Here is a 14337-nt window from a genome sequence, read left to right as displayed (position 1 = left end):
ACAGCAAATCTAACATCCCCTTTGTGCATGAATGCAGGAGAGTTCTGAAAGCTGAGGTTAAAAAACTTTTTTCATGTGTCCCAGCTTTGAAAAAGATTACTTGAAACATGGGCTTGTAAATCTTAGGATTTGGGCACTCTAAAGCCACATCTTGGCCATGGATTTTTAAGCTAAAAGTTTGCTCCCAGAAACAAACCAGACGGCAGCCTCTACTCTTGCTGCATGCAGCTCTTTTTATTTTCATTTGTCTTTACAGAAATGTGAAGTATCTTCACAGTAATTGTACAAAAACACCTCTGGTTGGCTGTCTGCCGTGCATCCCAGCAGATCATCTCACAAAATTAGGTCTCGGAGAGGAAAGATGGGAGTTTGATCTGCTGTTGTGGATAAAAATCCATGCATGAGCAGACCTTGAGAGATGTCCAGTCTCTTGCTCAGGGGAAATAAAAGTGTCATGTTCTATATAGATTGAAGTAAAAAGGAGTTTAACAGGAAATAAATATACTCTAATATTTGTTTTAATATTTGATTTTACTTTAATGCATGATAGATGGATTTAGTCCATATTTAGTGTATGAAACCGTTAGTGGACACATAACATGCGATGGAGCCATTTGCTGATAAACTTGAAAATATCGCAGCCTTCCTTGTTTCTGCGTTCCCCAGGCTTGTCATGTCTCTGCATTGGAACACAACTCCTTCCTTACAGAAAATTTTGTTTTTCTAAGTTTATTGTCAGCAGCTGGAAGTAATAGCCATTGTTATCATTGCCCCAGGGGGCTCCGGGGGAGTCCTTGCTTGCACACCCATCCCAGACAGCCCTTTTGTAAGCAGAAATGACTCTTGATGCATCAACGTTGCCAGGACCATTACAAAAATAAAATACTTTTGTTTTTACATTAGTATTGTAACTGTGTCTAAAGAATTAGAAAAGTTAAATGTTTGGTTTTAGACTTGCATTGACCACAGGTAAGTATCTACAGTATTTATTTCAACATCCCATTAGAATGTCTGCTATAAATTTACACCATAGAAAGAACGTCTGCAAAGTGCGTATGGTTTATACACATAGCTTTCTTTTTTAAATACATGTATTTATACATTAAACAAACAGAAGCATTGTCAAAATACAGTAATATTGAGGGTTGTTATTTTAATAGGATCACAAACCACATATAGTCTATACTTCTTTTGGTATGTGGGTTTCCTCTTATGCTAATTATCTCCTCCAATTAAAGGTCAATAAGAATTGAGGAAGGCGAGGGACCTAAGGCTGAGCTCCTGCCGCAGCACCTGATGTCTTTGCATCTGACGTGGGTGCTGGGGGCACGTTGCACTTGGGGGTTGGGGGGGTGAGGTGGGTGTTGAGTGGGGAAACACAGCGCTGCTGGAGCTGTGCTCGCTGCCCTGTGCTCACTAACGCTGTGCTTACAGAGCTCGGTGCCCCAGTGGCCAGGCAAATGGAAAAAAAAAAATAATTAAAAACTGTTCTGAGTAAATGTGCAGGTAATCACATCATCCATGCTGCTGGGGCCTTTGGTGTGGTTTTTGCTTTTAAACCTGTAACACTGCTTTGTTCCACTCTGCCTTGAAAGATAAGTGGGGATTGGAAAATCATCTGTCTGAAATCTAGGCAATTAAATATATTAACACGTGATGAGGCATTTCTGGAGTTATCTTGAACTTTAACACAGCCGTGTGCTTTTGTACTTCAACTGCGCTTGCTTTTTAGCCTACAAAACTTATTATTTTATTTTAAATGGTATTTTTGGAATGCTAAGTTGCGAATGGAAATGAATAAAATGCGTATCTGCCTTAACCAAATAGATACACAAATTCATAATTAGGAAAAAAACCAAAACACCACCCCCCAAAAAAAAAAAAAAGCACATCAGAGCCAGTGCTAAGTGCAGTGGCACCGTCGAGCTGGCAGGCTGGGCTTGTTGCTTTTACCCACAGTAGCTCTCAGAGCCGTGATGTTCCACCAGCTGGTAGTGCCTGGTGCGGGTCACCCAGGGCCTCGTGACCAGCACATCAGGAAAAAAATTAGAATTAAAATTTTTAAAAATGACCTCTTTTCCCCCTCCAACCCCATCCAGACACAGAAGGTCTTTCTCAACACCTTCTCCAGATGATGCTGGGCTTGGTATGGGTCCTACCCTGCGCATCCTCCTTCTGGGATGGGACATCTCCCCAACTGCTTAAAACTGCATTTTTAAACAGGTTATGGGGTTTGGGTTTGTTGTTTGGGGGTTTGTTGTTGTTGGGGTTGTTTTGTAAACAACTTTTATTGGGGGTGTCAAGAGGAATGATGGCAAATGTTAATGGCAATAAACCATTCAGTGCACAGCAAGTCCAGGAGGGAGATTTTCATGGCAATGTTGTGCTTTACAGGCTTCTCTGTAAGAAGGAAAAAAAAACCCCAAAAAACCACATTGGAGTTTTAATATATGGATGTAAAAGTATATAAAGTTAACAACTCAGCTAGTCCCTTGGCAGTCAAAGAAAACCTTTACGCAGCAACGTTTTAAAGTGTGCAAAAATAGATGGAAAATACATCTGGTGTTTCTGCTATCAACAGGTCTCTGCAGGTCAGCTGCTGCTGCCCGAGAACAGCTGGGCAGCATGTGCGATGGTGTGGGGTGACACCTCTGTACATTCATGTACCTTGGCTGCACCATTGTGCCGGGTTATGAAGTGAAGCAAGGATGGAGGGAGCTGAGGGGGTGGGGGGGCGCAGCGGGCAGGGGGTGCAGGCAGGACCTGCTGCCTTTAGCTGGCAAGGGTCTGGGACCCGGGGAGGGGAAGGAGGGAAAGCCACGGGGGTTTGTCGGGCCCCAAATTCCCCCTGGAAGGAGGGGAGGGGGCTGAGCCAAGATACCAACCCACGTGTCCCCAGCCAGCCTGCCCCATCACCCCCAACCCTGGCACAGGGACCCCAGTGTCATCCCCCCAGGCAGCTCAGCTCCCATAGCAGCAGTGATGGGGGACAGGCTCGGCGGGGGACACAAATGCAGGGGCACCGTGCCCGGGGCTCAGGCTAGAGCTGGGCACGTGTGACAAGAGGCACTGCCACAGGGATGGCACGGCTTTCGGCCACCTGGCTTTGGGGTATTTTGGTTCGAGAGACGGCAAGATGCACTGGAGGCAGGGTAGCCCCTGCATGGCACCGGTGGGAGCTGGATGCCCCCCTCACCCTCCCCATCCCATCCCATCCCACGGCCACCAGCAAGTCCACTGAGTGCTCCTTACATCAGTGCCCATAACAGAAAACCAGCAGAGGATGAAGATGAGTTGGGTGAAAGAGCAGAAGTTTGGGTACCCCAGGGGATACCTGGCAAAGGAGGAAGAGGAGGGTTTCGGGGCAGTTTTGCTCTGGAATTGACAAGCCCCATCAAATGCAAATCACCTGGGGGCAATATGAAATGCAGTCCTGCTCACACAGGGTCAGTTGTCTGGTTTCAGCCACGTCCCACCAGCACCAGCGAAGACTTTCTCACTAGTTGCGGTATTCATATAAAAAGTTAAAAGCCACGGGGTGTACGACTGCTGGCTGTCGGTCTGTCCGGCTGTCCCATCCCTCCCGGAGGTCCAGGCATCCCTTCTGTGGCGCAGAGCCAGGCTGGGCATCACCTTCTGCTGGGGCAGCAGGCACCCATGGGCAGCAGCCTTCCCCCCGGCTGGCCATCCTCTTCTTCACCGCCTCTCCCCGGAGCCCGCCGGCCCCTGGCAGGGGTGCGGGGTGCGGGGGGGCTGCTCACAGCTGGGTCTCATCGCGTGTTTCGGGGTTGCAGGAGCCCAGCTTGTTGCTGCAGCTGCTCTTGCGGCTGTGGCCATCGTTGGCCACATGGGCCAGCGGGTCGGAGCGGATCAGGTACCTGCGGGGCACAGCCCAGTTACACCGCTGGAACCCCCGCTGGTTCCCCGATGGCAGGAGGGAGCTGTGCGACCCCTAAATTGGGGTCTGGCCCATCCTGGAGGCTCAGACATGCAGGGATGCCCCATTGCACCACACTGGGAGCTGCTGCCCGTGCCGGCACAGCAGCTATTAAAATAATTCAGAGTTATTTCTCCCGGTGCTGCCTGACAAAACCAGGGGCCAACCTCGGCGCTGCAGGTTGGAGCAGCGATGAGCAAAGCTGGGGCTGGGGGGGGGGTTGGGCACTGCTCAGGATCACAGGGAGGGGGAACGGCCTGGGGAGGAGGCAAAACCCACTGGTCTGTATGAGAAATGATGGGAAGCAATGGGCCAGGGCAGCCCATGGCACGGAGGCGGGTCTGGGGGCACAGGGAGTGCTCGGGTGGGTGGGTTCAACACCTACACGATATCGTTGAGCTCCAGCCGCGTGTCCGGAGGGGGATTGATCAGGACGTAGGACAAGGTGTTCTGGTGGTCATTCATCTCGTCTGTCAGAGGAGGGGAAAGGGCTGATGAGGGATGCTCAGACAGACACCCCGTGGCCCTCGCTCCCACTGCAGCGTCCCCTGGCACTGAGGGGTCACGGCTCATCCCCAAGGACAGCAAATGGGTCCCATCACTGGGGGAGGCCATGGGCAACTGCATTGCCACTGGGAGAGCACCAAGGACATCGCTGCCACCTCCCTCCACACCTCCCCAGCTGCTCCCCCAACATGGCCTGACCCAGGGGACTGGCAGATGTAACTATTCAAAGTCCCCGCTCCCCTCAAAAAAAAAAAAAAAAAAAAAAAAAGTATGATATCTTACCTTGGTTTAGTGCAAAAAAGGGAACAGGTTAGTCTTGCTGTGTTAGGTATAGCACAACGACTCCAACCACCGGGTCAGGGCAGCCAAACCCCCCCAGGCCGCTCGAACGCTCTGCCCACTTCTCCCCATCTTGAGTTACTTAATTTAGCATCATCCAGCAATAGGATTTAGTTCAACGATTGCTTCTTTCTCCTGCCCAAGGGAAACCACCTCCGTGGCTTTTCAGAGCCCTCGATGCCATTCGAGGACAGCTCTGAACTACGGTGACCTCCTGGGAGGGCTCGGGGCCACCGAGAGATGCACCCATGGGTGCTGCGCAGGGCGAACGGGCGGCCTCAAGGCCCGGGGGGGAGCCCTGCACTTTCCGAAATAGCCGAGAACAAGATCATGGGTGAAATGAATGGGGGCGCGAGGCTGCGGGCGGCCGGGGAGGGGGCGAAAGCTGTGACAAATAACACCATTTACAGACTGAGCGACCGGGTGCGGATGGACAGGATGGCAAAGGGCGGACAGACGGACGCCAGGGCAGCATGAGGAGCATAGCAGGACAGCAGCTCGCTGCAAGGCTTGTCACTGGGATGCCGCCCTGGGCTATCGGAAAGGCCCAGGTGCACACCAATGTTTGCCGATCTCACACAAAGGGAGCTTGGTTTGGTGGGCAGCAGGACCAGGGACCAGCCACCGGGACAGGCGTTAGCTCCAGGCTGGGGGCTGCTCCCTGCAGCTCTTCCTGCTGCTCCCACCACCACACCCCTGCCATCCCCTGCCCGGGGTGGGGGGATCCCCTGGTCACAGGCTGCCCTGCCATACGATGGGACACAGGCTGTGTCCTGCCGTAACGACACCCATGGGTGTGAGATCACCCCAGGCAGGGGAGGGTGGTCAAGGCAGCCTGCGGGCGAGGAGTACCGCTGCTCTTCAGCCTCAGGACTGAGGTGGAAAGCTCTGAAGTGGGGCTTTTCTCCAGCTGTGACATGAGCCACAGCAGCTCAAGCCGCTGCAGCCGCCTGGCCTGGCATCCTTCACAGGGATTCAAACAGGTTCCCCACCCCCCACCCAGGGCTGCCTTCACCATGCATTTGGCCAGTGTGCATCCAGATGGGCCCCAGGGCATCCCCACGGCTGGACTGCACCGGTACCACACCACAGCAGCGCTTGCAGGGGGACACAAGACCCTTGTTCTGCTGTTCAGACACCTCCCTGGCACTGCTGAGGCCACAGAGGGTGCTGCAGCTGGGCGATGCTCTGTGGGACCCCCCCGACCTGTGCCGGGGTGCCCAGCCCCAGGTGCTGGCCGGAGAGCTTTGGCCATCCCAGTGCTCAGCCTTACAGCGAGGCGGGGACAGGGAGTGGCAATGCTGGGGCACGGGTGGCACACGGACCCTGAGACCTGGCGGGAGACACGGGGAGGGGGTTGACATGACGGGGGAGGCGGGGAGGGGCCCTGGCTCACGGCAGGTTTCCCTGCTCCATGGAAGCACCTTTTCCTGACCCCCCATGCAGCCGAGCCAGGCACTGCTAAACCCACCAAGTATATTGCCATATCGTCCCCTGCGGCACGGCTCAGCCCAGCAGCACCCACCAGCAAACCAAAAATTTATATCTTTTTTTTTGGTGGGGGGAAACCAGCACTGAGATCCAGCTCCCCAACCCACGCAGCCCCCAGCAGTGATGCCACCACCTTGGACGTTCACCCCCGGGGTCTCCTGGTTTAGCAGGTGGCTAAACTCAGCCCCAGTTCCTCTGTGGGAGGGGGAGATACCAGCGGGGGTCTGAGCTCTGCCCAGCACCCGCTGGCCAGCTGGCAATATACTCTGCTGGCATGGGGCTTCCATGAGCCCCAGCTGGGGCTGCTTCTCTGATGAAGGACAGAGTTTATAGGAAAATGCCAACTTTTCACCTTAAGCATGGGCTAGTGAAGCCTACAATACAGCTAGGTCGGGCTACTGCTAACCTCTAGGCTGCTGTGGTAAAAAGGGGCCTTTCCAGGGCACTTTACACCACTGCGTAAAGGTGTAAATACTGCAATAACCCTGCAGGTGCCAGCAAGGTGCCCCGGGGTGTCTGCAGGATGGGCAGCACCAGCAACCTCGCTCTGCCCCAGTTAGAAACAGGGTCTGCTACCCCTAAGGGTCTGCCACCCCTAAGGGTCTGCTACCCCTAGGGAGTTGTCCCGGACCACGAGCCAGGGATTACGAAGGGCTTTCCGAGTGCTGCCTTGCCCCGAGCTGTGGCTGACCCCTGTGTGCCCAAGAGGCGAAGAGGCTGGCGCAGCAGCTCCAGCATCTCATCGCAGCACACACCAGCAGCTCCGCTGCGCTCGTCCCCCCCGCAAATCCTCTCCTCAGATTGCCACAGGCTTTACAGATCAAAACGAACTTGCAGAGCAGTGGAGGGAGGGTTTCTTTTAATGACAGCCGAGGGCTGTGATTTCCCTGTAAGGATTCAACTACAAAAGTGTCCCTGAGGTTTTTCTCTCCATGACTTTGCAGAGCCCTACATTTGTACCGCTGTTGCAGGACGGTCTTTTGTTTTCCAATGCCACCCAACAAATTAGTGCTTGAAAGGCTGGGGTATCTAAGGTGAAAACCGGCAAGGGTGTGATTTGGGCTTAGCTGGCATGATCTTGTTGTACGCTGCACACGGGACTCTCAGGGAAAGGGAATTACCTTGCAAATATCCCAGGTTTACCCGATTCATCACATCACTGGCTGTTAAATTTGCTACATCCTCTACAGAACATACAGGGAAAGGCACAGACATAAACAGAGAGAGAGAGAGGTGTCAGCAAGCCATGATTTGGCAAATACCAGAGACGAGCTCCTGCACTGCAGCAATAAAATGAGCAAAAGAAAAAGGGGAGAAGGCAGAGCAACGTGTTCTTCCAAAACGCCATGGGTGTCCAGACACTGACGGTGACACACGGTGACAATGCACAGTCCCAGCACAGCCGGCCGCAGACGTGCCACAGGGGCCAGGGAGCTGCTGGTCCCCCCGCCGTGCCCAGCGCCCCGCTCCCAGCCAGGCATTGCCCTCCCACCCCGACCAGAGACGGGTCCTGCAGTGCCCACTGCCTCTTCGCTTGCCAGAGCTCCCCCGGTTTGCTCCAACCACAATTTGCCCGATCGACGAGGAGAAGGATGCAAACTCCAACGTTAACCCAGCCAATGGTGCCCCAGGCATCCCGGTGGGGCTGGCTGCAGGGTGACCCCTCGGGACCCTCGGCTGAGGCCACACAGGCAGGGAAGCTGCCTCTGCCTTGACCTCTGCCTGCATCTGCAGGGGATGCCACGCCGCAGCCTGCCCTCAGCAGCACACGCCACGGCAGCTCCTGCCTCGGGCACACGGGCTGTTCCCCGGGTGCACCCTGTCTCCCAGCTCCCCGTACCCAGCAGCTGTGTAAAACACCTGATTGCCACCAGCCGTCCTCCGGCCTCTGCAGCAGAGCTGAAGAACCCCAGAAAAGCAGCAAAAACTTCTGGGATTAGGAAAAAAAGATGGGTGGGATACAGCACTGCAAGCCCTCACCTGGTGTGCCCTGTGCCCGCTCCATCCAGCTGCCAGCCGGCTCTCCTGCCTCCCTCCCCAATGCCACCACCAGCCTGTCTGCCCTCCACTCCACCCCCCCCTCTCGCGCTGCATTTCTTTACATTTTCTTCTCCTCTTTCACGTGCCTGAAGGGCTGCGAGGGAGAAGTCAAGATGGGAGAGGAGGAATCCCCCCTCCCCACCTCCCAAAGTGGGCTCCCATCCCAGCTGGGGCACGGTGCCAGTCTGCGTGTGGGTGGACGGACGTTTTTCCAGGATGGAGCAAACAGGCAGCAGCACAGGATAACTTAAAAGAAAGAAAGGAAAAAAAACACACAACCACAAACCAAAAAAAAAAAAACCAAACCCAAACCAAACCAACCAAGAAAGCTGTGGGCTACAGACTTTGTCATAACCAAGGGGTGGGGAATCGTCCTGGGGGGGACACAGACACCAGCACTGATGGGCAGGTGAGAAGCTTCACAAGAAATGCGGCTGCACAGCGGCACCCCGAGCGCTGCGAGCGCCCTGGGACTGTGCGGGCTCATCGCAGCCAGACACCGGTTTCACACACAATGAAGCAAACCGCTCAGCCAGCACTGCTGCTACCGAAATGTTTTCCATGGAATAGTTTTATGAAGTCTATCACAAAAGGGGTCTGTGCCAGTTGGTGGGGCTTCACCTGTCCCTGCCGCGCTCCGGGGGGCTCTGGGGCAGAAGGGTTTTGGTGACTTGGAGTCAGTGTGTCCTGAGCCACCGTTTCTGCAGGGCCACAAAGCCGGGGGCAAGCGGGGCCCAAGAGCTGCGTGGTGGCACGGGGTCCCGCTGCAGGCAGGAGGGCGAGGGTCACCCTGCTGTGGCAAACTCCTGCCTGGCCCGTCCCAGAGCCCTGCCATGGGGGTGGCTGCCTGCCCTCAGCAGTGGGGGTGGCAGGCGGTGGGGCTCTGCGCTGCGGGACCCCAGCCTTGGACGCGCTCGCCTGCAGAAGCACAAGCAAGCTGGGGAATGGCGCCGCTCGGAGCTGGCCCCGGCGGTGCCTGCGGGGTTAGGCTTGGCGTGGGGGAGGGTTGGTGTGGGTTAGGCTTGGCATGGCGTTAGGCTCGGCGCGGGGTTAGGCTTGGCGCGGGGTTACCTGAGGAGCCCACGAGTAGGATGCACCACCGCAGAAGAAGCGCAACCGAACGGCACTTACCGTACCCGGTGGTGGGCAAGCCCAGGTGCTTCATACGGTTTTTAACGAGCTCGGAAAGCTCCTGCCTCTCGGAGCGCCGGTACAGGCTGAGGCGCTGCTGGCTGATCCACTCAGCCGTCTTGCTGGAGTGCTTGTTGCCCTTCCTGCTCAGCCGGCGTGCCCACTGCATGCTCTTGCGCCGCAGCAGCGGGTGCTCGGACTGGTCACTGGAGCAGGAGTTCCTATGGTGGCTGGTCTTGATGCCCCAGTGCTCCTTGACATCCTTTGTGTCCTCGCAGTCCTCAACATTGATTGAGATCTGTGACTGGAAGCCCAGCAGGTCACGGAGGGGGTAGGGGAGAGGCATAAAGACCCTGCCTGTCTCTGATGGGGGGGATCCCACCCATGGGATGGGATCCTTCCTCTGACCCCCACGCACCCTCCCAGCACATCATCTCTGGACTGCTACAACTACTTGATCGGCAGATTTGGGCTAAGCGCCGTCGAGTGGAGTCTAACGGGCACCCGACATCTCTCACACGATGATCTCTGGGCTGCCCAAGGCACAGCCGTGCCCTTGTCTCCCTCTCTTTCATCTTACAGCCGACATGCTGCCGCATCTCCGATACAGCAATCCCCACTGGTGAGCAGGAGTTCATTAATAAAACAGTTTAAAGCATCTCTAAGAAAGTGGCAGATTGCATTTAATTAAATATTGACTTTCGGCTCCTTGTAGCTGCTTCCTACAAAGCTGAAAACAGAAGGTATTTAAACTGGAGCCTGGCTCAGTCCCCTGCTCCTTATCCCAGTTAATTACACTTCATGGCGCCAAGGACTTTGTCTTTCCAGACTGCCAAGGCTCAGCCAGCATCGCCTTTCCACAGGGATAGGCAGCACCATGCTGGCAGCGGGGTGACAGCTGGCACAAGGCATACGGTGGCTCTCAGTGGCCCTTGGTGGCCCGAGGAGCCGCTGGCATAAGCCAGCCCAGTGCTTGCCCACGGGCAGCCCCCCAGGTGGGGGAGGACCAGGGGGCAGCGCTGACAGCCAGGGTAATGCCGGAGCGCCCGGTGGCTGGATGTGAGCGGCACTCACCTGTGCTCTGATGTCATGGGGCTGCAGTGGGGGAAAAGGAAGGAAAAATAAAGTGTCAGCCCAGTGAACGGTCATCCCTGCTGCGCCACATCCCACCTGCACCCCGGGCACTCGGTGCCACGCGGCACTGCAGAGCTGTGCCGAGAACATCCCCCTGCCTGCCCGCAGCCAGGCTGCTGCCCAGAGACCACCACCGATACAAGGCTGCTAACAAAGCAAAGGCAGAGCTTCCCCTCCCCTCGCTCCTCCCCACCACTGCTGCAGCCAGGTGCAAGGGGCTCCATGGCCCCAGTCAGCCTCGTGGACCGCATCTCTGCCAGGTGGTGATGCTCGGCTGGGACCACCAGCAACCCCTCCTAGCACATGCTGCTGCCATGCCCCTACCTCAGAGGTTGCAAACATGTGTGACTCTGTCCTGTAAATCCCGATGGGAATCTCCGCACTGGAGGAGCAGAGCTTCTGGAAAAGGCGACCGTATGTCCGGATCCACAGGTCATCTTCAGTGATCTTCATCTGAGCAATACAGGACAAGCATCAACCGCCCTGCACCATGCAGAACTCACTAAGGAGCACCTCGCGCTGCTCCTGAGCTTCACCCCAGCTCATCCATGTCAGTCCCAAAGGTGAGACAGACTCCACAGAAAGACCAGGGGCAATTTCCAACCTCAGCCTTCAGAACAGAGGCTTTGGTCCTTGGCAGCTCTTGGGCTTTTGGGCTCTCAGCAGCACTGAGGTTCCCTGCACACAATGGAGGGGAGCGATGTCCTGGCAATGCTGCCTCCCCCCTGACTCCCCAGAAGAGGGGAACCCTTCACCCTCATGCGGAGGGTGACAGATCCCACCAGATCCACAAAGACTTGCCCTGATGGTTTCAACCTAGAGGGACTCAGCACCTACCGCACAGAGGTAGCCGGAGCCCGGCGTGGTGTCGAGGCCCAGCAGCAACCGAGTGATGGTAATCATGTAGTCCTTCACGAATGACTGGGGGGAGACATTTGGGCAAGAAACCGGAGAAAAGGTTTGCTCAGTTATTCACTGGGAGGTGCAAAGGGCTGGCCACAGCTGCAGGGGTGTGGTACCCAGAGCCCACCAGGCTCTCACCTGATAGAGCAGCGTGTCCAACATGCTGATGCTGAAGACCCTCCCAGCTGCGAAGGGCAGCCGGAACATGAAGGCCAGGTTGGAGCCGTTCTCTCGCTCTTTCTGGAAGAGGAAGGGAAGACATGAGCACACGCAGGTAAACACTGTTGGCAGAGGGCTTGTTCACATGCCTCCAGGGCATTTAGCAAAGCCAAGCCACGCAGTCTGCCCCGCACTCAAGTTGCACAGAAGCTAGAAGACTCATGAAAATGGGAGGACACCAGCATAGCATTTCTGGTGGGTGTGCCGGGAGGGAACCAGGACAGCATCCTTACAGTGGGGTGGAAGGGTTTTTATTACTGCATTTAAATGTGTGAGACATGGTTGAGTTTTTTGACATGGGCTGGATGTGGCGCTTTCACATGCCCCAGCATCTGGTTCAGGGGTATTTTCTCCCTTGTCAGAAGATCTGTCTCAGCACAGTGACTCCTTACTGCAGCCACAGCATTAAACCTGATTACCTGATTCAGAGGGCCAGTGTGCCCAGCACAGCAGTAGGCAAAGTAGCACAAACTCCAGCCACTGAATAAATAAATAAATACACAGGAGGAGGTAGCTAATCCGAAGATGAACTACCCTCTTATTTGTTTGCTGCAGGTTATCTCAGGCAGATGCGCACTAGCTGTGGTAGCTGCAGCATGCAGAAGAGCACAGGACCTTGAGGAGCTCAAATGTAGTCCCTCTCAGCGCTGACTTCCCAGGCCCCGTGTGCAGAGGAAGACCTTCTCTTACCTTTTCTAGCTTGGAAAGGGCAAGAGAGTAACTGTCCTTTGCTCTGAATTGCATGAACCTCATGTTGGAGGGGTGGGTCAGCTCTGTGATAATGCTGAGGCTGGGGAAGAGCCTGAAATGGAAAGAGACCTGTTGTCCTGCGGCTCACTTAAAAGTGAGAGCGCTCCCTGCATTTAAAGCTGAGGAAGACCAAAACCATCCCTGTGCTCGCCTGAGGTCAGAAATAGCTGATTAGATGCTGTTTCCTATAGCGAGCCCAGCCACAGCGATGTCTCACTGCCCATAGCCACCACCCCAGCCACGGGCACCCTTCCCACTCTGGTCTCCAGCAGAGGTAAGTGGCCATGACGGAGCCGGGGCAGTGGTCACTCCTCACCTGAACATGGTCTGGACATTGACAATCGTCTTTGCATCTGCCATGTAGTCCTCCTCAGCACTCATCGTGCTCTCCTTGTCCACAACCACCAGGTTGTCAGCATAGATGATGCCACACTGCAGCAAGCTGTCCAGGCTGGGCAGTTCCCAAAGAGAAGAGCGCAGGGTCAGCCCTTGGAAAGGACACAGGGAAGCAGCACGCTGCGACATGCAGCGCTACAGCAAGCCCAAGCTGCTCCCAACCACCAGCTCTTCGCCTGCTCCCATCTACCAGGGGGGGTTGACAACCCAAGAAGCCGAGGGTGGGATCAGCTCTTATAGTACCAACCCTGGGGCTTCTCCAGGGATGACCTAAAAGTCTGGACTGGGCTCAACGCAACACATTTAGGCAGCACCGTAAGTCACTGGCACACATGCAAACACCTACTTGTCGATCGTGCCCTCCATGTAGTAAACCATAGGGAAACAGCAGATGGCTTCCAGAAAGTGGTGCTCAGGCCTGGAGGAAGAGCAACAGAGAGCAAGGGGGTTCAGCAAGTCCATGGGGCAAAGATAGACACAAAACTCACGCAGGACTCCCCAAGGGCCAACATCAGCTGAGGTACCCAATGGTGGCACTGCCATGCCCCCACGCTCCCATCCCCACAGTATGAGATGCCCATAAAAACACAGGGAAGGGCTCGGGGCAATGGAAAACATCCGCGGAAAAGTACTTGCTTGTTGTCCAGCAGCAACACGATGGGGTTCAACTCCTTGCGGGACCGATAGTATGCACGAAGGGGGACAATGAAGTTATACAGCCCATTCCCGGCTGTCTCTGCCGAAACGATAATCAGTTTGTTCTTAAACCCGTAGGCTTTGGCATCTTCAAAGCTGTTGTGCTTGCAGCCCTGTGTGGTGGAAGGCAAGGCAGGAACTCAGTGTGTGGCTCTCAGCTGCCCACCCACCACGCACAGAGTCGTCCCGTTCCGGGGAGGCTGCAGCCCCCGGCAGCCGCACGCAGCCCCCTTCATACCTTGTCCAGCCTCAGGCAGCAGAACGGGGCTTTCTCGGGTAAAAGGTGGCACAGAGTCGGGGAGCTCCCAATGTAGGGGGAGTTGGGTGGGTAGCCTTTGACATACCTGCAGCAGAGAGACAATCCAGCAGTGTGAGGACACGGGGAGAGCTTTCCACATGTGCAACACTCAGATGCTGGGAAAAACATTTAATAGAAGCAGCCCAAGCGCATCGCTGGCAAACGCTTTGCAAAACTCTCCTGCGGCAGCTGGAAAATTTCCAAAATAGACATATTTAGGAATCATTTTGGCTATGCAAAGGATCATGAGATTGTAAATATGCAATGTTCCCAGCACGGCTGGAGAAGGTACAGATAGGACTATTGAGTGCAGTAGAAAAGAGACAGGCCAGCAAGCTCCAGGAGAGGAGGGCAACGCTGAGCCATAGAAAAAGGCAAAAAACCTCACAGTCCATTTTTAGAGTTCGTTTTGGTGAAGAGATATTTAAAAGACAAAAACCACCATTTTTATTGAGGGAATCAGAAGCAAAAATTTTCACTTAAAGAGTAGCTAAAA

The 14337-nt window shown here is 55.1% G+C and overlaps 1 protein-coding gene across 7 annotated transcripts in view; it reads right to left on the bottom strand.

The window, feature by feature from the left end:
* Positions 1–231: 231 nt before the first annotated feature.
* The window catches only part of KCNT1 (potassium sodium-activated channel subfamily T member 1), a 92730-nt gene continuing 78624 nt past the window's right edge, over positions 232–14337 (bottom strand). For 4 of the 7 annotated variants that reach the window (XM_040606112.1, XM_040606113.1, XM_040606118.1 and 1 more), the window contains exons 20-32: positions 13782–13887; positions 13484–13656; positions 13194–13265; positions 12768–12902; positions 12392–12503; positions 11621–11722; positions 11417–11500; positions 10904–11032; positions 10520–10540; positions 9446–9749; positions 7396–7458; positions 4323–4407; positions 232–3878 (exon numbers count right to left, since the gene is read on the bottom strand). In XM_040606112.1, coding sequence (XP_040462046.1) covers positions 3758–3878; positions 4323–4407; positions 7396–7458; positions 9446–9749; positions 10520–10540; positions 10904–11032; positions 11417–11500; positions 11621–11722; positions 12392–12503; positions 12768–12902; positions 13194–13265; positions 13484–13656; positions 13782–13887 — 1507 coding nt within the window. In that variant the 3' untranslated portion in view covers positions 232–3757. The remainder of the gene's footprint in view (positions 3879–4322; positions 4408–7395; positions 7459–9445; positions 9750–10519; positions 10541–10903; positions 11033–11416; positions 11501–11620; positions 11723–12391; positions 12504–12767; positions 12903–13193; positions 13266–13483; positions 13657–13781; positions 13888–14337) is intronic. The other 3 variants (XM_040606115.1, XM_040606117.1, XM_040606114.1) reach the window with 2 other exon arrangements.

Source organism: Falco naumanni, chromosome 9 (genome assembly GCF_017639655.2).
Source record: "Falco naumanni isolate bFalNau1 chromosome 9, bFalNau1.pat, whole genome shotgun sequence".
NCBI classification, from domain to species: domain Eukaryota; kingdom Metazoa; phylum Chordata; class Aves; order Falconiformes; family Falconidae; genus Falco; species Falco naumanni.
Note: the sequence above shows the minus strand (reverse complement) of the source record. Positions and strands in the feature narration are given on the sequence as shown.